At 38.8% G+C, this 24,086-nt stretch overlaps 1 protein-coding gene across 1 annotated transcript in view; it reads right to left on the reverse strand.

The window, feature by feature from the left end:
• Window positions 1-22,665: 22,665 nt before the first annotated feature.
• Window positions 22,666-24,086, reverse strand: part of LOC126375500 (neuropeptides capa receptor-like) — a 174,416-nt gene continuing 172,995 nt past the window's right edge. The window contains exon 8 of the mRNA XM_050022460.1: window positions 22,666-22,956. Within this exon, the coding sequence (XP_049878417.1) occupies window positions 22,728-22,956 (229 nt within the window). The 3' untranslated portion in view covers window positions 22,666-22,727. The remainder of the gene's footprint in view (window positions 22,957-24,086) is intronic.

A 24,086-nucleotide genomic window follows, 5' to 3' on the forward strand; every position in this document is an offset into this window, starting at 1 on the left:
TGCACGTAACATAACATAACATGTTGTGACTTAAAGTTTTACTTATTTATATTAATAAAAAGGATTGTTTCATTTTAGAATATTTATATTTTATTTTAAAGCAATTTTGTTATTTATCTTTATTATTCTTTATCTTTTATTATTTTATTGTACTATTTATTTGTTTGTAACTCGATGGATCTTGTGTCTGAAATAAATGTCTATTATTTTATTTTTTTTAAATATAGTTTATCTCCTCTTTCGGAGGGTCACCAGAGACACGGGTCACAGACCAAGTGCCACTGGAAGGAGGGTATAATAATTATGTACCTGTGCGTTATTATTATTATTATAACATAAACTTACGTCTATAAAAAAAAACTTACGACTATATCCCAACTAGGGTACTCAGGGTACAGTAACTAATTATCCACGCTTCACCGGGTTTTCTCTTAGACAAACGTGATATGTGGTGAGTATCGCCACGTTGTACCGGGTGAGAGCCTTCAGCGCTCTCCATTTGTCCGGCAAAGTAGTTAATGTCATCTGCGGCAAATCTACAATAAGTCACGTCAAAAAATAAACTGTGTTTGTGAAAACTGCACTTAAGATACCTACCTACAGGGTGTTAGTGACATCGTAACCAAAACTTTGACGCATGATTCAGGCCATGATTCTTAGTTGAAATCAAGTGGAATTTTCCGTCGCAAAAGTATGGAACGGAAAATAATTTTAAAAACCACAGAAATTTTCATGAATTTTCCGACAGGAAATTCCTTTTAATATCAACTCTGAGTCATGGTCTGATTCATTCCCCTCAGTATTCGTTACGTTGTTACTAACACCCATACCTACTTGTATGGCTACCGTATGTACTTGTACGGGGTGTAAGTGACATCGTAACGTATACTGAGGGAGATGATTCAGCTGATTATTCTGAGTCAAGTGGAAATTTTCATCGCAAAAGTATGGAATTGAAAATAAGTTAAAAAATTAAAAATAAACATGAATTTAGCGATTGAAAATTCCAGTTGATATTAACTCAGAATCATGTTCTGAATCATCCCGTTGAGTATTCGTTACGATGTCATTAACACCCTGTGTTAATAACTTTTTATAAGTTTGTATAAGTATAAAATAAAAAAATAATAATAATAATTGGTGCAAGTCCCGTATCGGTGTTTGTACCGGCGCTCTTGTTTGAGAAGCATTTTTTTAAGCGCTTTTTCAGCTTTAATACAGCCAATTTAAATACCGTCATGCAGCATTGATATTCTTAACCAGCACTTGTTCAGCGCTTATGCAGCAATTTTGTGCTACCTGGGCAAGCCGGTGTACGGTCACGAGCATTAATATGTATACACTTTGGTGCCATGTCACATTAACTTTTTTGACAAATTGAACTGTAAGTGTCACTAAATGTCAAATATGTTAGTGCGACAGAGTCCTAAAGTGGGTACATTACCGGGTGTTAGTGACATCGTAACGAATACTGAGAGGGATGATTCAGACCATGATTCTGAGTTAATATCTAGTGGAATTTTCCGTCGCAAAATTCATGAAATTTTGAGTTTTGTTTTTAATTATTTTCAATTCCATATTGTGCTTTTAGCTGCATAGAACCCAAATTTCAATAAAAAAAACAATAATGACAAATTATCGAAAATTTTCGATGTAATGGAGACAACAGCTGCTCGAAGGGTCAACGGCCACACGCACCGCGCGCCGCGCGCCCCGCTCCGCGCGCCCCGCGCCGCACGCCGGCGGCGGCGGCGCGGCGGCGGCGCGGCCTACAACGTAGGCACTACGAACAAAGACCTTGTATAGAATAGACGGATAATATTTTAGAGTGACGATCAAACTATCACAGCTCTCTTTCTTCCCTATGGCAACAATCTCTGTGGAAAAAAGAAACAAACATAGACAAACACCGCTGTCTAGAACGTCAGTGTTTACCGTTTTGAGATGTTGTGGTAGTCAGCTGGATACCAAACCTGCCGTTAGTTTTTTGGTGTTTTGGGACGTTATTTTAACTTTTTATATAAACAATCTGTGAAATAGTTATTCATTATGAACCATGGCTTGCGTAGCTATTGGTTGTGAGAGTAGAATGGGTGTTATAATGGAGAACGATCAAACAATGTCTCACCATGGGTAAGTTATCGACCACATAATACATGTTTGTGTGCAAGAAATACATTACCTGGTCTGGTTTTTGTAAAGTTTATTGAGCCCTAAACACGATGCAGATGCATATTTTCAGCAAAGCCGTCCCATTTGTACAAATAATTGATTTCACATTTTACGTTAATCAGCTTTGACAGATCATGTACCCAAAGTATTATAAGTAGTGTTGTCCTTTGATGTCGATAACATAATATTATGTTTTAATGTATCATCTACATGTGTTATTCTATTCTCGTTTAATTTATTTTTCGACCTGTTTCCGATTTGTATGAAGATTACATAAATATATTGTATTTTCCAGATTTTCTAAATATCCTAATTTACGAAACCAGAAATTAAGAAACAATTGGATTCAGACCATGAAACGAGATGATTCTCTCTTCTGAAGGACGCCTTCTCCTTATTTAAGCCTGTGCTAATTACATTTCGATGTATCTTGCTTTCTATCGAGCAGGATACCAAACAAAAATATTACATAGAGATGCAGTACCAACAATATTCACTCACATATCTCACATAAGGTGAGTTTAAGTTTAGTTATAAGTTTGTAGATGAATTTGCAGCTATTTCGTTTTTGTATTCTACATTAGCATGGAAAAAATAATTCAATACAATACAAATATTCTCTATTGCACAAAATAATTAGTATGAATAACTATTTTTGTAAGTACCTGTGATTATTCCTTCTATGTGCAATGTGTAAACATGTAATTCTTGTGTATTTGTGTGCTCCACGTTAATATGTGCCATTCTTGCAGGTAAAGTTATAACGACCAGAGCCGACACTGTACACTTCTAAAGAAAGTGAACATGAGGAAAAATTTTTTTACCACCAAAAATCGGAATTGTTAAGTGCTTCGTGGTCATTGTATTCTAACTATATTGAATAAAAATCTTATAAAGAAGTATTTGCTTTTATTATATACTAGAAGGTCGAAGTTATTTTGAATCTGTGAGCACACCGTACGGTTCTTCATAGGTATCTATCTATTTGGGAACGAATAGGTATCGTTTTGATTAAAATACTTGTTATCCACTCCGATATGGATACAAGGGCCTTGTTTCTGCATTTAATCACTCAATTTGTATGTACAAAGTTTTAGATCTTGGCCTAAAATAATATCGATAAAGACATAGAACATCCCTAGTGGTCGTGACACAAAATATATACAAATAAGTACGTTTCTATAACAAACCCGCTACGCAAGTACAAAAGGCGTTACGACGATAGTATATTTATCTCTTTTTAACTTATGACGGCTCACATGAGTGCGAAAAACAAAACCTATGTTTTTCTTTCGTCTTAAATATGCTCCGTCTATTCTATACAAGGTCTTTGACTACGAACCGATCCTATTTCTTTCTCTGTCTATCGTAAATTATAAATTTATTTTATTCTTATTCTTAAATGGACGGATATTCAACAGGCATAAAATTTATGGAATACACGTCAATTTTAAGCAGAAATCTAAAACAACCGACAGAATTAAGTTGACAGCACACGTCAAACGGTTTGCATACCACCGAGATACCTTTTTGATTCGACCGGGTTATTCATTCATTTACTCATAGGAATCGGGGCCATTATCTACCTAAAACAGTTGAAACAGTAAATAATTGTATTCTTTGTTGTCATTAGAATAACTAACAACCAACTAACACAACCACCACAGATTAGATAATTAGTTACCTACTATGTCAACCATCCACCAACTTAGTATGTAAGTACCTACGCAAAACCTCGCTACACAAAAATCGAGCGAGATCGCGTCTAGAATTCGCGGCGGACACTCCGCCAGAGTGTTGCCTATCGATATTCTATCGATACCTAGTTAAAAAAACCAATAGTAGGTACCTATCGATAGATCTTTTAGATCAATACCCATTATTGTTACAAAGCAAGACCTATCGGTACTATCGCTAGTATCGATCTAAATGTACTATCACTACTTTCGATAGTTTAGACAATTTTCAAGTTCAACAATTGATAATCTACCTATCGATAGTTCGGCAACTCCGCCGCGTAGGCAATGTCGGCATGTTCAAAGAAAAAAATTGTCCGAGAGGAGTGATCTTATTTTTCTTGTTACATGTTGGTACCGAGGTACTAAGTACATACTAAGTTATTCGTGTTTTAAATCTCATTGTTAAATCATCAGTAAAGAACTAATTAAACCTATCCTGTTCTGTGTACAATATTCATGTAACGGCTACGTGCTTACATAAGTACCTAGTAGACGGGAGCAACGACTTAACGTACCTTCCGAAGCACGGATCATTTTACTTTCGGACAATCAGGTGATCAGCCTGTAACGTCCCAACCAAAGGCCTTATAAACAGATTTTTGTGATATGTCCCCACCGGAATACGAACCCGGACCCTCCGCATCCCATCGCTCAACCACTGGACCACATAGGCCAAGAAGGTTCTAAGACATAATTAAAGGATCCTGGGACGCAAGACCTCCGAGTTAGGGCTTGTTTGATCTGTCTTGATGGATACTCGGACGTGAATAGCCTCACGGATCAAGGGCAACGCGCGCCAATAAAGTAGGCATTACGAACAGATACTAGGTATTTCTTTGAGTTGATAGGTATCAAATGAAGTTTCCTGTCGCAAAATTCATAAAAAAAATAGTTTTTTTTTAGTCCCATATTGTGTTTTAAGCTGCATAGAACGCACGTTTAAAATAAACAAATAAAAATTACTAATTATTAAATTTTATCAATGTCATCAATACTAATAATAACGTATGTACAACTTCAGCTATGCGCAGGTGAATAGCCGGCGCACGGGTCAAGGGCAATGCTCGCCAATAAAGTAGGCATACGAACAGATACTATTTCTTTCTCTGTCACTTGCACCATAAACATACTTCTCTCTCTCTGTCTAGTCGTCGGCTCGACTCGGCCGCGGCCGGTGCGTCGTCGGCACGCCTTTGATGCTTTGCGCTAACGCCGCCGCGCGCTTCCGCTCAGTCGAATACTAAGCTTGACCCGAATCGCGTGATGTTTTTCGAGGATATTTTTTTCGTGTTTGTGAGTGTTTTGTGTTTGTTTTATTCTGTAAATGAGTAGTATCGACTATGATGATAGATCATAGACCATTTACTGCACAAAAGTATGGAAGATTGTTGATGTTTATTAAAGAGCAAGGTGTTGTGTTTGTGAGTGCGTGTGATACCTACCTACCGCGGAGGAAACGCGATGTTGCATACCTACGTGACGTGACATGTTCTAGGGTACCTACCTAGGTACTTCATCCGAAGGAATAACAATTAAGGTAAGGCAAGAGTAGGGTTTTTATTGTTAATAAGTTAGGAACGTTTTAATAACTGGTAGGTAGGTACCGTGCGTGAAAAATCGTGGCAGTAGGTGTTCTACTTCAACAAACTCAACATTTTTAAACGTTGCACCACTAAGCATCTAAATACAAGAGAATGAAAACTCCTACCTAGATACAACATCGTATCACGCACGCACGCGTAACGTAGCCGTGCGTAGGTTTAACGTCTGTGTGCCGCGTTGTTCGACTTACATTGCGGCACAGTAAAAATTCAAAATCTTAATTAAACATTTGCGACAAGAAAAACACCCACCATCGTTTTTAGTTCAATCACATAGGCGTTCCATTTTTTTTTTCGTTACGATGTCCCTAACACCCTGTATATTGCTCATGACTGTACTACAAGACCACAATGACTATATTAACGACTTGATGATTCAATAATCGATAAGCTATGGGTTGGGGTTAGATTAATTTAATACGCAATTGGATCTCTAATGGATTAGGATTAAATCTGAAATGAAATTTGAATCCTGCGAAATCGTCCCACACCGATTGGCAAATCCTTTCACAACACCAATTTTCAAAGAATATGATATGCCATCGAATCTACGAGGAAAGTGTGGATGAATTCATTATTGGAATTCTTAGTAGGGGTTCTTAGGGGTCTTGGGGGGAGAGTGCAGGGGTCTTAGGGGAATTCTACTTTTCCACACTTAACAGGCCTATTTAAATTCACACACACGAATGTATTGTTGGCTCGATCGTTATAGACGGCAAAATGGCTCATCAATTTACCAATATAACGGGAAACTCGGTGTAGAATAACGAATAATACTATAGGTATAGGTATGTTCGCAGATGCCAACATAGATGATTTCTATACAATCATGCGCAAAAAGACTGCTTCGGTGTTGTTGCGAATGCGGGGGAGCGATAACGGAGTCCTGAGGATGATTGCCGAGAGGATGGACTCGGCTGTTCTACGTCGCTTTACCGACTTACATATTCATAAGCGCGTAAATCGGTAAAGGGGCCTAAACTTGTTTGATTGTCTTATTTACTCACTAACATAGATACTAAGTTTGTGTAACTACTAACATCTTATGGACAATCTTTGTCTGAAATAAAATATATATTTTTTTATTTTTATTTTTTTATAGAACGGCAACTCTCCGCCCCCCACCAGCGTCTGTGCTAGGTTTACCTCACCCCCTCGAACATTATTTAGGGTGGTATTAATAAACTTATCTCAGTTTTGAGACTGCCCTCAAGATCATGTCAATGTAACAGTTCTCATATAAAAATAGTGACTTGAGCATGATCTTGAGGGCAGTCTCAGCTGAGATTAGTTTATTAATACCACCCTTAGACTTGAATCGTGAAGGCGCTCGGACCGTTATTTTCATTTTTTATCAGTTTCATCATCTTCCTAGCATTATCCCGTTTTTCACAGGGTCCGCTTACCTAAACCAGAAGATTTGACAGGTCCAGTTTTTTACAGAAGGGACTGCCTGTCTGACCTTCCAACCCGCGAAGGGAAAATTTTATCAGTTTAGTATGATCGAATTTTGAAATTGGAAGCCGATGAGTTTTCATCTGCTTCGAATATTTAATCTCACAGTAATTGCCCGCGCTGGGTACGCCTGCGCGGCGCCTATAAATATTTATTTTTCATGGTAATTGTTCATCAAAACATGCTAATAATTTGCATTAAAATTCAGCAATAATGTGAATGTAATTAATTAGTTCAGTGATTTTTAAGTCATTTAATATTGTGTACCTTCATTGTTCAAAATTTCTTGTTTGTGATTTGCGTGGTAAATAAATAAATGAATGTTAACTGATTATTATAGAAGCATCTTTCGTAGTACCACCTATCTACGTTATTACTTGCTTAGTTATTGTAATTGGCAGCCCTCAGTCACTCACACACACAGTTGGAAGTGTTGATAATGTCAATGTGTAGTGTCTGTGTAAAACGAGGTTGTTTGTATGAAGTGTCCGGGGTAGGGCTTGGCAAAGCGTATGTTCTTTCTAAGTTATTTTTAAGGGCAAAATATTATCTAGTTAGACCAAACTCTTAACTTTAAATCTGCCAAATTTTGATGAGAGACTTATTAATAGCAGTATGCATAATACATGTCTGAACCCCGGAAGCACCCTCAACCCCTTTGTCATGCAAATTATAAGGAAATGATGTTGTCTCTTACTTCCAGGTTTTACTCAATGATCAGAATCTACGGTTATAACGGGATCTCGTGTGAATATACGGTTGTATACGTTTTCGTGTCGTGTGGGTTAACACGTTGACAGACCCCATACAAAATGTTTTGACTTCCTTGTAAGTCCCGCATCAAAATCAAAATCAAAATAGTTTATTTGCTTTAAATAGTACATCAATATATAACCTCGTTATTGGGACTTCCTAGTAAGCCTCATTTAAAGACCTGTGTCAGGAAGCCCCGCTCTTCCTAATCGGTATTACAACTTTTTATAGTACGTATTATATATCTATTTATTTCTTTTAACAAAAATAATCAACGTTTAAATAAAGATAAATACTTATGAGATAAGATGTGTGTGTGTGTGTGTGTGTGTGTGTGTGTGTGTTTGTGTGTGTGATAGCCCTACGATGCGACAGCGTCTTGGGATCGGAAGCTGTTATTGTTATAGCAGCTTCCACTAACACCCACACGCATATTACTCAATTTCATTCCTTTCAGCTTGCTTCTATGCTGTTCTGGGAGCATATAAAAAACATAGAACACGTTCAGCTGCTTCTCTTCCCGGGCATGTCGTAAAAACCGACAGAGGGATTGTATCATCTAACATGATGGACTAATGTTATGGGCGATAGGCTGATCCCTTATCACCATAAGGTTCATCATATCCATCTTTGGACTTCGTATCAACAGTGGCTGCAAGTTGTCTTTGATTACTTGTGGCTCTGCCCACCCCATTAGGGATTACGGGCGTGAGTTTATGTATGTATGTATGTATGTCATTCCTTTCAGTTTATTGAAACAGTAAAGCTGAATAAACAGTTACAAACATTACAGAACCTTCAGCCTTCAAACAGGTGGACAGTAGCATTCATCAAAATATACTGTAATGGAGGTACCTGGTCGTTTCTTAGTGACCCATGTATGGGTCACGGACGTATGGAGCTAGTCCGTCATGACTCGTATATGGGTCACTGGACTGTCAACGTGTTAAAAGGTGGATTACCAAACTCAGCCACCTTGGTGTCAGGGTTATTATTGAGGCGCCAAAGGCCCCTGACATGGCTCACGTAACGACTACGTACTTACATCAGTAAGTAGTAACCGGGCTTAACGTGCCTTCCGAAGCACGGATCATCTTACTTTCCGACAAACAGGTGGTCAGCCTGTAATATCGTAACCAAACTAGGGATCACACGGGGATTTTTGTGATATGTCTCCACCGGGATTCGGACCTCTGGATCGTGAGCGCAACGCTCAACCACTGGACCACAGAGGTTGTTAGGTTAGGTTACGGCGCGACGATTTGGCTCTTTCAGCGCTTATTGCCATCAACCAAAAGGGTTGATTAATCTTTCAAACATTATCCTCTCAGACGGCGCCTTGAGCTGAGCCTGTTGTCTTAAATTTTGTACCGGTTCAGAGCCCTCAGCGCTCCCCATTTGTCCGGCCAAGTAGTTAATGCCATTTGCGGCAAAGCTACAATAAGTCATGTCAAAAAAGGACTAAGTACAGTAAGTGAGTAAAAGTGGAAGGAAATCCTTTTAACATTAGCAATGTATTGTGTTAACAATTGGGTATTTGACTGGGTCAAAAGTAAATTATAAAATGCTAACGTAGAAATAGAAGCCAGTCTAAGATGATCAAAAATCAATCTTATTTTACTATTCGAATTGTTTTCTAATTTTATTTATGAATTAAGTAACAATGAGTACGACGTTTGACCGCTTTTATTGATGACGTCACAGGACAGTATTTCCATACAAACTTCAAAGAAAACGTTTAGACGTTTTGTAAAAAGTATCTCAATTGACTAGGTTGTCAAGTACTTAGTCTTTAATTTATAATGTAAGTACTTTCATATAATGCACCTTATATATTATAATGCACCTTATTAGCTAGGTATTTACCATCTGAATATACAATAAATAAAAAAAATAATAACGAGTTTTCCGTTACGCCGTAAAGCCTATTGGGTGTATATTTTCCTCGATTTTTACGACTTTCGACTTTTATATCTTATGCTCAGACCGAGAAAGAAGACATGTTGATATTACTCGTATACTTTGCTTCTTTCGAAGGAAGTACATAAATCGGTGTACTAACGTTCGAAACTCCAATCGTAATGAGAACCTAGTATTTTTGTTTGGAGAATGATTCCAAGAATGTACTTGCGTTACACGGTGACACATGGTATGATACATGGCGACCCATGGTTTGTTCCGAGGTGACCCATTGTTTGATCAGTGGTGACCCATGTTTTGTTCCGTAGTGACTCGTGCTTTGATACATAGTGACCCGTGGTTTGATCCATAGTGACCCGTGATTAGATCTGTAGTAACCCGTGGTTTAATCCGTGATGACCCATGGTTTGTTTCAAGGTAACCTATGGTTTGTTCCAAGGTGACCCATGGTTTGTTCCAAGGTGACCCATGGCTTGATCGAAGGGGACCCATGATCCGAAACGACTAAAGATCAGACATCGGGCGACATCTTATTGTCATACTTACTTATAGTTGAAACGTTGGTCGTAGTCTAAGCTTGAAATATTAGGTATTTGTAACCCCAATACATAGGCTGGAACGCACTGCTCACTGAATGCGTGTTATGGGGCCGCGCATCTTCAATAAGTTACCGAAGGATCTGAAGGATGTACCTACTGATGCGAGTTTCATTGGTAAATTAAAAGTGCTACTCACACAAAAAGCTTACTATAGCGTTAAGGAGTTCATTGAAATGAATAGTGTTCTGATCTATTTCATATTAAATATTAACTACTTATTGTTACACAAAATATCTTGAATTAAGTATATAATTGAAATTGTTTTTTATAAAATAATAATGATGTTTAACTAAACTTAATGTTAATAATGTATGATACATAAATAATGACAATGTATGATAAATACAAATAAATATATGAATATGATCATTCATATTTTAGGCAGAAAATAAAAAAAGTTGAATCGAAAAAAGCTTTCAAGAGCGTACAATGTTTCATTCAATAAAAAGTAGCGTTTAAATGTAATTCATATATGTTAGCTACATTCAGATTTCATTCAGAATGGCGCTTAAAATTAATTCGGTTTACTTACACTCTCTTTTATTTATAAATTCACTGCAATAACGGTTTTAAAGGCCACTTCACTTTTGACATTCAAAATGGATGTAATTCCATACTAACATTTAAATGTAAAATAAACAATTCTGTTTGTTTGTTTACCTTTTATGTCCAAACTGCTAAACCGTATTGAATGAAAATTGGGTAACGAAATTCCTTACCTATAAGTACCTATATGGGTTAAAACCTGGAACTGAAAACCATGGATGGGCAGGTTCAGGGGTTAGGCAAGTTTCAAACGATTATGACAATGGACCAAAAGTAAAGTGATCCGTGCTTCGGAAGGCACGTTAAGCCGTTGGTCACAGTTGGCCCCAAACTCATGTAACGACTACATACTTACAACAGTAAGTAGGAACCGGGATCCAACGGCTTAACGTGCCTTGATGAGGCTGGTATTCCTTCTCACAATCCACACGATAAGAAGAAGAAGAAGTATACGGGTATTAGAGTGCAATAAGATGACAGAAATCTCGCGGGCAAAGTCGCGGACGAAAGCTAAGGTATATGCGGACGGAAAGTAGGGCGAGAGGGTTCCGTTCCGAAGCTGTAACTTTGCCGTTGAAAAACTATTAAACAGAAACTTTGTCATCATCACTAATTTAAAAGCCACGCTCTTGTCGGCGTAGCATTCTCCATGATACTTTTTAGGGAAAAATAAGGCAGTGGTTTCCCTCTTGCCTTCCGCCCCGCAGTACTCTATCTGACGCGAGTGGGATGGCGCCCAGAGTAGTCTCCTGTCCTCCGCCGCTGAATAGTACTGACAGTTACTGCTGCCCTCTGTCAGGTTCCAGGTTACAGTCCCTGTGACTCGCCTCTTCCGTCCTGCATTGCCGTACCGATAGGGAAACTTTGTAAAAAATGATATTTTAAGGTTAGTGATTACTTAGAAGGTATGAATGAATGGGAAAAAGGGGAACTCTTGGGCAGCTAAATTACCAAATTGTTTAATAAGATTTTATGTTTTTATTTAAAGAACGGCTAGGGCCGCCGCGGTCTTTCTTGCAGCTTCTTTTCTCCGGCTATACATGTTGTGATAAGCTGCAGTAGTTTTAGGCGGATGAGACGTTCGTTATCTACTGAATAAATATTATTTTACAATTTGAATTGCTTTTATACATCGAAACAGGTCGCATGCGATTTGTTTACCAACAGCAATAATGGTTATAATCGCCATTTTTTATGATGGAACAATGATTTTCGGTATTTTCCTGTACTTGTGCTGTAAGTACTTCCTTTTTGCCACATAATTCTAGAGTCTATGGGAAGTAACCCCATAGGTTTTGCTTCCCCTACGAAATATAATATGATGATAATGAGGCAAAAAATTATTGTATCTTTTGATTGCATTGATTTAGAAGCTTGATATTTTACAGCTTCAAGGACTGCAGACCTAAGTATGAGTGTTATTTAGAAATTGGTACATCCACGCGTTCTCGAGATCTTAACAGACAGACAAACAGACGGACAACAAAGTGATAAGGGTTCCGTTTTTCCTTTTGACGTTAGGAACCCTAAAAACGTGTTTATGATATTATTATAAAAGGTAATTTATATTTAGTCTAACTCATTTAGACATTGGAAATTGGAATCCATCATCATTTGACCTCTATTAAGTGCTCCATTTATCATTATAATGGACGTATTTTTAAATGTGACGTATTTCCCTTGGATGACATTCTCAACTTGGCTGCGTATTGATGACTGTGGCTGAACCTAATTTAGTAATAAAAACCGTGAACTGATGTATTTTTTTTATTTGACTTATAGTAGGTTAGGCGTGTACCAAACGTCGAAATTCGGCGAGGGCGGCGACGCACTAGAGTCGTAGATAGGTATACGAATCGATTGGTTTATGTGCTTTGGAAGGCACGTTAAGGCGTTGGTCCTGGTTACTACTTACTGTAAGTAAGTAGTCGTTACATGAGCCATGTCAGGGGCCTTCAGCAGCCTAATAGTAACCCTGACACCAGGGTTGATGAGGTTGGTAGTCCACCTCACTACCCACACGATAGAAGAAGTGGTGATGGACAGGACACTTGTCAAGACGGGAAGATAATTGATGGACTAAGGCTGTTACTGAATGGTGGCTAAGGAATGGTATGCGTCTCATGGCATCAATCTCTCAAGGAGGGCGGATTTACAGTAGCTCCATCCTAATGCTACTTCAGTGAGTAGAAAGGGACTCCCCTTTGTTTGAAGTGTGTAGTTTTAACTTTCTTTTCGTGTAGTTGTTCACAGAAAATCCGATCCGAGTAATCTATCGTCGTAAAATACCACTCACTGAATGATAACGAAATCTCAAAAACTACAAGTGCTAAGGTTGGCTTGCGTAAGGGTCTTTAAACATGTTTAGTGGCCCTTACGCAAGCCACCCTAAGAGTCGCAAATTTTGCATGGTGGTTTCTTTTAGGACGTAGGTGCTCACTAAGACGGGATTTTGCGAAATTTAACCCCCAACGGGTTAAAGAAAGGGTCTCCTTCTTCTTATCGTGTCGATGCCAAAGTAAATACTACTAACACATGTTAGTAGTGTTATCGGCCCAAAACTTGGCTACAAATGGCGCTATCTGCAGCGCTTATCAGATCCTCCTGCGTGCAGGTGTTCGGGCACGTAAGATATTCCATCGTTTGGGGAACAGTGCCGCACTTGCACTTTAAGTCCGAGCCATCCGAGAAACCCCACCTGAACAAATTGTCCTTACTTCAGCTGTTGAAAGTTTGTAATAAACCTTGTCATTTTTAAAATTAGAACCATGACGCGGAAGAAGACGCGGGCCAACATGGCAGCCAGAATTATAATTATCATACCCGGACACTTCATACAAAACACCTCGTTTTACACAGACTACACGTTGACGGTATCGACGTGAAATACACGTGCATCTGAATGTTACCTACCTTTATACTTGTTTAATTTTGTGTCTGGATTTCTTTTATAATAAAAAAATCTATTCTATTCTAATCAATACCTACAATAATTTTCTTATTCTACCAGCACCTTGAACAGGATCTGGTTTGCCTCGATGAATGACAGCATTCATCCCTCACTGTTTCATCCAAGCAAAAACAAAACTATTAGCAGTAAGTAACAGACTTTATACATAAATAGAATAGGCAACTATCATTAGATGTGTAGTGTAGGCATTACAATAATACTGATCTGTGTGACATGTGTGGCGTCTGACGCCCGTACGATTGAAGACTAAAGTAAGACCGAGGGGTGAGGTAAACCTAGCTCAGCCGCTGGCGGGGAGCGGAGAGTTGCCGTTCTATACGTAGTATAGTTCTACGTATGACTGTATAAAAACGTACATATACTTAGCTTTTCGTCACAGGTTCATTTCTATTTACATTTTAAAACGATGTTTAAAGACACTTCTTTGACTGCATGTTTGCATAAACTAATGGAAAATAAACAGAATTCTGTCTGCCTTTAAAGACCTTTATCCAAAGAGATGCGAAGTAACATAATCTTGAAGCATAATACATTACCTGGCCACAGTTTTACATGTCATAAGCTCACGGCTAGTCGGTTTGGGGTAGTCGGAGTTACATCCTCTGCAAGATGAATTAAGTACCTACCCCTTCAGCCGTGTACGTAACTGTAAATTGCAAACTAGTTTCGAAGTAAACATAATTATTCTTTGTTCGAAACCAGTTACGAAAATAAAAACCGCGGTTTCAAATAAAGAAAAATAGTTGTCGTGTGGAAATCAGTTTCGAGCAAAGAATAATTATGCTTACTTAGAAACTAGTTACGAACTTACAGTTACATACACGGCTGAAGGGGTACCCACACTTCACTGAGCTTTTTTGTTAGACCAACGTGATAGGTAGTAAGCAGTATCGTCGTATCGCCTTCTTTAATGATCGTATCAACTATATTAGTCGAAACTTCACTGAAAATAAATATAATGGCTCATTGGTGGACCGGTACTGGGGTTCGAAACGGCGCTCCTCGATTGAGAAGCAAGCTGGTGTACCACAGGACCACAATGACTTGTTCCATTCGGTTCAATAATCTGAAGTGCCCTCTGAAGCACGGCATCTAGGCTCATTTAAGCGTTTTTTAATGTCCCTAAATTAAAAATAGTAGTATGCTGAACTGTAGGCCATCTACGGGGTCCACAGGTGGCGGATAGTGGAACGGCCATCAGATATGATGGTTAGCTGCGAATATAAAAATAAGCAGTCCCCGACCAAACAGCGACAGGATTAGCAGAACGTAGTGCAGGATTAGCTCACTGGGACGGGCTAACCTATAAAATGCTACTTAGGTTCTATGACGATCTTGTGACGTAGCAAGTAGACGCCGCTTCTTCAAAAGCGCACCCCTGATGCCGGGCAGCAGCGGTATCAGTACTGGTTGGAGGCCGAGGAAATGGATTCTGGTAGGGCTCTAGCTAGAACATCACCATTGAGATTGGTCGGTGTACTGCGGAACGGAAGGCGATTGGGGCAACCACCGTTCTACACGCCCTATATATGGAGTAATGAAGGCGATTACTCCACCGACAAGAGCGCAGCTCTTAAATAAAGAGAGAGAAATTAAAAATATTAAAACGTATATTATTTTTGATGTTAGTTTATTTCATTCAGAGACTTCTTAAAAAATATATTTTTATGTATGATATATTATACTGGATCATTCTGAAACATGGTTTTTGGAAATTGTAGGTCAAACTCGACGATAATTGGTTCAACGGTCAAACAGCTGGTTTTCCAAATATTCCCGGTACGATTCTCAATCAGGTTAATATTAGAAAATACTTCTTCTAAATATATCTTCTTTGGTTGTTTCACCACCACTCCATAGCTGAACATCCTGGTACACTAGTACGGTATTAATTATTCTGGTTGATGAGGTTTTTTAGGGTCGGCGCCCAGCAGTGGGACGCACCATTAACTATTTCAGTTGATGACGATTGTGCTCAGCAGTAGGACGCAACATCAGCTTCTTCAGTTGATGAGGTTTGTGCCCAGCAGTAGGACGTAACATCAGCTTCTTCAGTTGATGAGATCTGTGCCCAGCAGTAAGACGCATCATTATCTTCTTCAGATGATGGCGTTTGTGCCCAGCAGTAGGACGAAACATAAGCATCTTCAGTTTATGAGGTCTGTGGACCGTTATTACACCTGCCAATGGTTAGCTGACGTGATTTTTAGTAACCTTTCCGAAGCACTGTTAACACTTGGACTTTTATGCAGAATTTGGAAACATAGCAGCAAGAAATAACAGTTACCCAGGACGAATAGTGAAACGAAAATAATCAGCATTAATATTAACGTATCCATGTTTACTATGAATTATTTTTTCTTTGGTGTTTTATCCAAATTCCATTTGATTCTGGTTGATGGTTGTAAAATGTTACAAATATTGTTTTTTCTGCGTTTTGCCACCGGTTTACGGTGTATTGTTTTGTCACTGTCATAGATATTTTTTGTTTTGGTTTTCCCCGAAGGGCACGGCAAAGGGAACTATACCCATACAGCCATCCATTATGTTTTTTTTTGGTGATGATTAATGAAGTGATATAAGTTAATGACGATGAACCCTAAGCCCCCACCCTCGGAGCAGACTCCTACTCCGAACCCCATACGAATTAACTCAAAAGTCCGCATAAACTTTGGAGTTATGAAGCGGCTTTTTAGCACAAAGCGAAATAGATAGGATACTTTCTTTATTGTTATTCCGATATAATAATATTATCGCGAATGTTTTCCAACTAACTGAATGCGATCATTAAACACAAAACACTACTTCGTATTAATTATTTACATTATTCAATGAAGGAAGCAACCATGTCGTTGTTTATGTTTCTTTCTTTCTTTCGTTCACGTTCCCGCCAAAAAGCCTTGTCATACGAGTAGATTGTCACCATTAAGCAACTGTCAGTTACAAATAAAATAAAATAACTGTTTGTAATGATAAGCCAAAGGACTGAGTCTTTCAGTATAGTTTAATATAACCATTTTAGCGGGCTTAGCACCATAAGCACGCGACTCTTTCTCGCCTCGACATACGTCACCCGTCACTCTCTCACAGTACTGTACAGAAAGAGACAGACGATCTCGGTCGTGGCGAGAAAATGTCACGTGATTATGGTGCTAAGCCCGCTGATGGCGATATGGCTCACCACCTATCACGTTGGTCTTAGAGGAAACTCGGTGAGGTGTGGGTACTTAGTCCACCTTGCGATGGATGTCCCACTAACTAACCCGACTAGTCATTGTTATTTGACAAATAGGGTGAGGCTTACTAGTACAGTCATGAGCAATATAACGTATCTATTTTAGGACTCTGTCGCACACATGCATATTTGACATTTAATGTGACTTACGGGTCATTTTGTCAAAAAAGTTAATGTGACATGGTATGAAAATGTATACATATTAGTACACATGGTATGAAAATGTGTACATATTAGTACTCGTGACCGTACAGTACTGGAGCGGAGCTATCGAAACTATCTTTATCACAACAAATAGTAAAGTAAGAGACGATGAAAAGACTATGATTTATAAAATACGTTTATTTAAACAACATTTCCATTTAGAGTTTTTTTTTCTTCTATAAAATACAAGTATTAATGCTACATGAGGCATCACACAGGGTTTTAGATAAAAATATTTTATTACGTACATTTTCGTAGCTTAATAAAAGAAAATTTAGGTTACATGTTAACGAATAAAATTAATGTATATACTTACTTTTATATAAATATGAGTAGGTATTATACAATGGCCCCGATTCCGGGAGACACCGCCTAATTTTATTTTAAGTTATATCCGTCATTTTCATATCCGTCGAAAAGGAAAGGGACGGATGATTCACAGCTCTTAGTTATAGGAAGAATGAGTAAATGAATGTGTAGGGTTATTGACTGATGTAAAATTTTTAGACGGTTGGTTTAGATTTGTGCTTAAAATTGACGTGTGTTCCATAAATTTTATGCTTGTCGATTACCCGTCCCTTTCCTTTTCAGCGGATAAGAAAATGACAGATATAACTTAAAATAAAATTAGATGGTATTTACAGGAATTAGCACCAATATACGGAATTATTAAGTATATAAAAATAAAACACATCTGGGTGGAACAAATTTTGCAAGAAGAACACGGGGTTTAAAAAGGTAACATTGAAGCGAACCATCCAAAAAGCAATATTACAATTTGACATAATGACGGACTTACTAGGGTGCGTTCCCCAAAAATAATACAGATGACGCTGTTAAGATTTAACGTAATTATCTATTTTCTCATCACTCGAGTACATAATTATTGAAAAATACAATGTAATGGCTTTTTTTTTGGCGTGACTTATTGTACATTTGCCGCAGATGGCATTAACTACTTGGCCGGACAAATGGGGAGCGCTGAAGGCTCTCACCCGGAATGTAATGGCAGAAGTATATATGAAGTGTGTGTTGGTCATCCACCTCAACCCACACGATAGAAGAGGAGTGTATATAAAAATAATTGTTACTCAAATTATGCATAGAATTATGTTGCTACCTATATTGTTTCTCTTTATTTTGATCAGAATAATAATGGGTGGAAGATGTAATTGGGTCTGGGTGTATATAATAAGGGTCATCATTTAGACCCAAAAACAAAGATAAAAGATGCATAATAATATGTCTGTTATCTGGAGGAGCTCGGTGGCGCAGCGGTTAACGCGCTCGGTCTGCGATTGTTGAAGTTAAGCAACTTTCGCAAAGGCCGGTCATAGGATGGGTGACCACGAAAAAGTTTTCATCTCGAGCTCCTCCGTGCTTCGGAAGGCACGTTAAGCCGTTGGTCCCGGCTGCATTAGCAGTCGTTAATAACCACCAATCCGCACTGGGCCCGCGTGATGGTTTAAAGCCCGATCTCCCTATCCATCCATAGGGAAGGCCCGTGCCCCAGCAGTGGGGACGTTAATGGGCTGGTGATGATGATGTCTGTTATCCATAAAATTAGGATGCAACACGAAGGAAAATCTTTACAACGCCATCTATATTGTTTTTGTGAAACGTAGCCTGGAAAGTTCTTCGTTGCGCATACGAAAGTAGATGCGCTAAGTTACTATGAATAACTTAAATATGGCCTTTTTAGACTCCTAAACAATCTATAAGTATGTCCTAAAGATAATACTTTAGATCGTCGAGTCAGTTGAATAAACATTAAGATAAATTTTAAGACAATAGCTAAAGCCCCATGTGGCGACCCCATCCCAAGATCTTATTTAAAGCCACATCATCAAGGAGTCAACCAAATAGACGCGTGAATCACCGAAAATATATAGACACATAGGTGTATAGTGTACGGTCACGAGCATTAATATGTATACACTTTGGTACCATGTCACATTAACTTTTTTGACAAATTGAACTGTAAGTCGCGCTAAATGTCAAATATGTTAGTGCGACAGAGTCCTAAAGTGGGTACATTATATTGCTCATGACTGTACACAGTCGATTCTCGCCAGCTACATTTAACGCCCACATAATAGCGGGCAATTCTGCTGCCATTAACCGGACACAAATACTGGTAACCACGTGATATCAATTATCTATCCAAACATGAATTTACACTCAAAGTAGAATTCAGTAGTTAGTGTCAGGCGGCATTATACATCTGACCTAGTTGTCAGCTATTAGGGGGGCTAAAAAGCCACATTAAATTAATTCATGTCAAAAAGCAATTTTGCTATTTGATATTGTGCACTGTTCTGGTTTTCCCCGAAGGGTAAGGCAAAGGGAACTATGCCCATACAGCCATGTCTTACGTATTTCTTTTCTTGATGATTGATGAAATGATGAAAGATAATGATGATGAAACCTAAGCCACCACCCTCGGAGTAGACTCCTACTTCGAACCCCAAACGAATTAACTCAAAAGTCCGCATAAACTTTCGAGTTATGAAGCGGCTTCCTGGCACGAAGCGAAAATAGGCAGATACACTTTGTTTATTGAATACTCCGATATAATAACACTCGCGAATGTCTTCCGACTAACTTAATGCGATCATTAATCACAAAACACCACTTCCTATTAATTATTTAGATTATTCAATGAAGAAAGCAACTGTCCCGTTCCCGTTTCCCGCCAAAAAGCCGATATTGCGCACTTATATTTATGTGGGTTATATTTTTTCCTTTTGCCCATTTGAGGGTCAGGCTAAGATTATAAGACCATGCGGCCTAGTCTTCAGTACATTTCCTTTGCTGTTCAATTTCAATATGGAAGGTCTTCCGTAGTAATTTATTTTGAGAAAATATAGTTGAAATGAACGGAGTGAACGGATTGGGAAGAGTGATTTTGAAAAGGAAGAGACGTTGGGTGAGAGAGTGAAAGGGTTTTTTTGCGATACGATAAAATAGGGTTTTAAATAAGGGAAAATAAAAGAAAATCTATTCGAAGGTGCAGTTTTTGATTCTCGCCCGACAATCCCACATTTATATGCGCAAATCTCAAATAGAAACATTGCTTTTTCGATGAATTGCTTCGATGTGGCTTCTTTAGTCCCTCTGATCGTCTGTTATTAGGAGTCTAAGAGGTTGCATCGTCGATGAAAGCCACAAATTAAATTTGCGATTGAGAAAACAGCTTATCCGAATTACTTATTCTAAGTCTAGTCTCACCTCGCACTTTGAAAGAGATAAGATTTCAAACAATTGCTCCTAATCATACTAGATTCAAGAGTTTTGCCCAAAATTAACATTGGCACGGATTTACACTGCAGTTTTATTCGAATTTAATTTAAATTGAGTTCATAAATGATAGATATTTTGAGGTAAGTATTATTTTCCAACAAACGGCTCAAAGACGTAAAGCTGATGATATCTAATGCAAGGTAGAAATTCTTGACCGATGTACAAAATTGGTCATGTCTCCGAAACAGCAACTAATTACTTACATCCCATGTAAGTTGTTTCTGGTAGGCAATGAGCCGCTATATTTATTATTATTTTTTGTTTTGAACGTCAATATTTGGGCCACCCTGTACAGTCATGAGCAATATAATGTACCCACTTTAGGACTCTGTCGCACAAACATATTTGACATTTAGTGAGACTTACAGTTCAATTTGTCACAAAAGTTAATGTGACATGGTACCAAAATGTATACATATTAATGCTCGTGACCGTACATAAACAGATGCCCAATAGAGACATTAAGATCACGCTTATTTCTAGGTAAGCAGATACCACGGAATTCCACTTACTACAATCCTGACACAACACTTTTGCTTCCTGCATTCTCCTTAAAGTCTTCATGCACGCTCACCGGTTTGGAGTACTCTTGACCTGGCCTCTAAAACATCCTGGATTTGATCGCGGTATGTACTCCTATGCGGTATGTCTGGCAACGTTGCAACGTTGTGGGTCAACTATACGCAGAAGGCATACAGCGCGCTACGTGTGCAGTACAATGATGCGCTCAGGATACTGTTTGGACTTCCGCGATTCTGTAGCGCTTCTCTCATGTTTGCTGAAGCGAGGATAGACTGCTTCTATACAATAATGAGGAAGAGAGGCGCCTCGACCCTAAATCGAATGTGTAAGAGTTCGAACAGTATCCTGAGTGTGCTGATCGGCAGGTGGGACGCGCCTATGTTCGCGCGGTGGATGCGATTGCACACATCTGGCAATCGTTAACTTATTTTGTGTTTTCTACTAACAATAGGTTAAGACTGCATTTTTACTAACAACTATGGATTGTAAATCTGAAAATAAATGATTATTATTATTATTATTGTTATAACAGCGCGCGATGTTGCCCGCTGGCACGCAATATGTCGCGCGCCTTGTTGTTCATATTGAGTATCAATTGTTGTCGAGCGGAGACGTGACGCGCAACAACTCTAGTTCCTCTGGCGACATGTTGTCGGCGGCTGACGTAGTAGAAGATGCGTAAACAGACAACGTTATAATTAAAACACATAATAACGAGTTTTCACCGCGTTTAAAGTAGGGATATGAGACTCCCGATATCTCGACACTGTTGCAAGTGCCATGATCACAGGATGACTGATGAGATTGGAGTGGAGTAAGTAGATCCGTAAACTTCTACGGGCAGACATATCTGTCTACCCTCTTTCTTTGCCGCTTGTTTATGTATTTGATATCGGAATGTTCGGAACCATCTGAACTCGCACCAAACGTTATGCGTTGAACGTTATGTGTTTAAATTATGATAATAACCGCGTAAATTTAAAACAATGGATAGACAACGTTGTTAAACAAAACATATTGAGCAACAAGTCGCGCGCCAAAGTAGCCAAGTGGAAACTCTGCTTAATCAAAACACGACTTAAGTAGACTTTTGACACGAAGTACAAATATAAAATGAATAATATAATGAACCCTACCGTGTACAGGTATTTCCCACCGGGGTAAGCAGAAACTATGGAATTCCATTTATTTCGGTCCTGACACACTTCTCTTGCTCGACCCGTATCGACCCGTTAGAAAGTGTAAAACTACATATAAAGTGCGTGAATCTTTAAAAATGGTTGTACATATTACATCTTATATTATATGTTACAGATATCATGTTTCACAACCATGCCAAAAGTTCAGAAGTACACAGATTTTACTCTAACATTTACTTTCATTCTGTTTATAAATTCAAATTAAGTACGTAATAGACGGTAAAAACTCGAATTGGAGCTTCGTTTAGAGCGACGAATTCAAACACAATTATTTTGTATAAAAGCGTTCACATGGAACGCAGATAAATTATAGACGGGAGTTGCCAAGCACTCGCGTTCATCTCTGCCAAAGTACAAATTCGAACATAATATTTTAAAATATTCTCCACTACTCTGATGAATCTTCGTGCTTCCCCCACATTCAATCGTTTCATACACGTGCACTATAGAAAAAATTTTCTCAGTCCTGTTAAGCAGCAGAGTTTTAAACCCTGCTCTCGTACATGTCTCATTTATGCAGATGTATCGAGATGTTGATGTTGATGTTGTTGTCTTCGCTCTCCAAGTCAGTGTCCACTTTGTTGTACTCGTTGTCTGAGAACACTACTTGATTGTTTTCGTTGTTGTTCGAGTTGCTGCTGCTTCGCTCGGACCTGAGGATGCCTTTCCTCTTCTCCGTAAAGTACTCGTCTTTCCATTTCTGACTGCAGAGCGTCATTGTTTCTCCGTAGCTGCATCTGTGGACAAACATTATAATTATCTACATTAATAACGAACTCCGTGGTCCAGTGGATCCTGGGTTCGATTCCCAGTGGGGACATATCACAAAAATACTTTGTGGTCCCTAATTTGGTTAGGTCATTACAGGCTGATCACCTGACTGTCCGAAAGTAAGATGATCCGTGCTTCAGAAGGCACGTTAAGCCGTTGGTCCCGGTTACTACTTACTGTTGTAAGTAAGTCGTCACATGAGCCATATCAGGAGCCTTTGGCGGATCAATAATAACCCTGACACCAGGGTTGATGAGGTTAGTATTCCACCTCCCAACCCATACGATAGAAGAAGAAGATCTACATTAATAAGAGAGGAGGGGTAAGATCAGGAAGAGCTTACATGGAAGAAATTAAAGTGAAGGCGAACGTCATGTCTTATAAGGAAGTCAACGAATTAGTCTTTGATAGACAAGAATGGAGAATCCACATTCCCGAGAAATGCATTTTCGGAGGTATGTGACCAAAACTGTATTGGGCTGGTTTTCCCTTCGCGGGTTGGAAGGTCAGACAGGCAGTCGCTTCTGTAAATAACCGGACGTGCCAAATCTTCAGGTTAGGTAAGCGGACCCTGTGAGACACTGGATAATGCTAGGGAGATGATGGTGATGAAACAAGAATGGGGAATGCTACATTGACAAGTAAAACCGCCAGATGAGAATGGGATTGGACAGGACATGTTTGCCGCATGCACCCTGAGCGGTGGGCACGGATCGTCGCGCATTAGGTGCTTAATGACACAGACGCCATGATGGACCTTGAAAGAGATCTACCACGGTTAACGGAGGGGCTGGCTGGAGTGCGCACAGGACCGGCAAAAAAGATTTTGTAGGCAAGATTAGATAAGGTTTTTTATCTGTGCTGTTTATCTAATACTTTAGCCAAACTAGCAGCACGCTATGATGGACGTTTTGCCGTTTATCCCGCACATTAAGTATTAACTAATAACCAAGTAGATAACTTAACTCTTTAATGGACAGAGACCATGGGTCATTGATGGTTCATAATAGGTAGCTTGACACCTTGGAATCGGAACGTCGTCGACGTTCTGTCCTTGAAAGTGTTTAAGGAGAAAATTATTACAGTATTTTATTAT

The sequence above is a fragment of the Pectinophora gossypiella genome, chromosome 19 (genome assembly GCF_024362695.1).
Source record: "Pectinophora gossypiella chromosome 19, ilPecGoss1.1, whole genome shotgun sequence".
Taxonomy (NCBI): domain Eukaryota; kingdom Metazoa; phylum Arthropoda; class Insecta; order Lepidoptera; family Gelechiidae; genus Pectinophora; species Pectinophora gossypiella.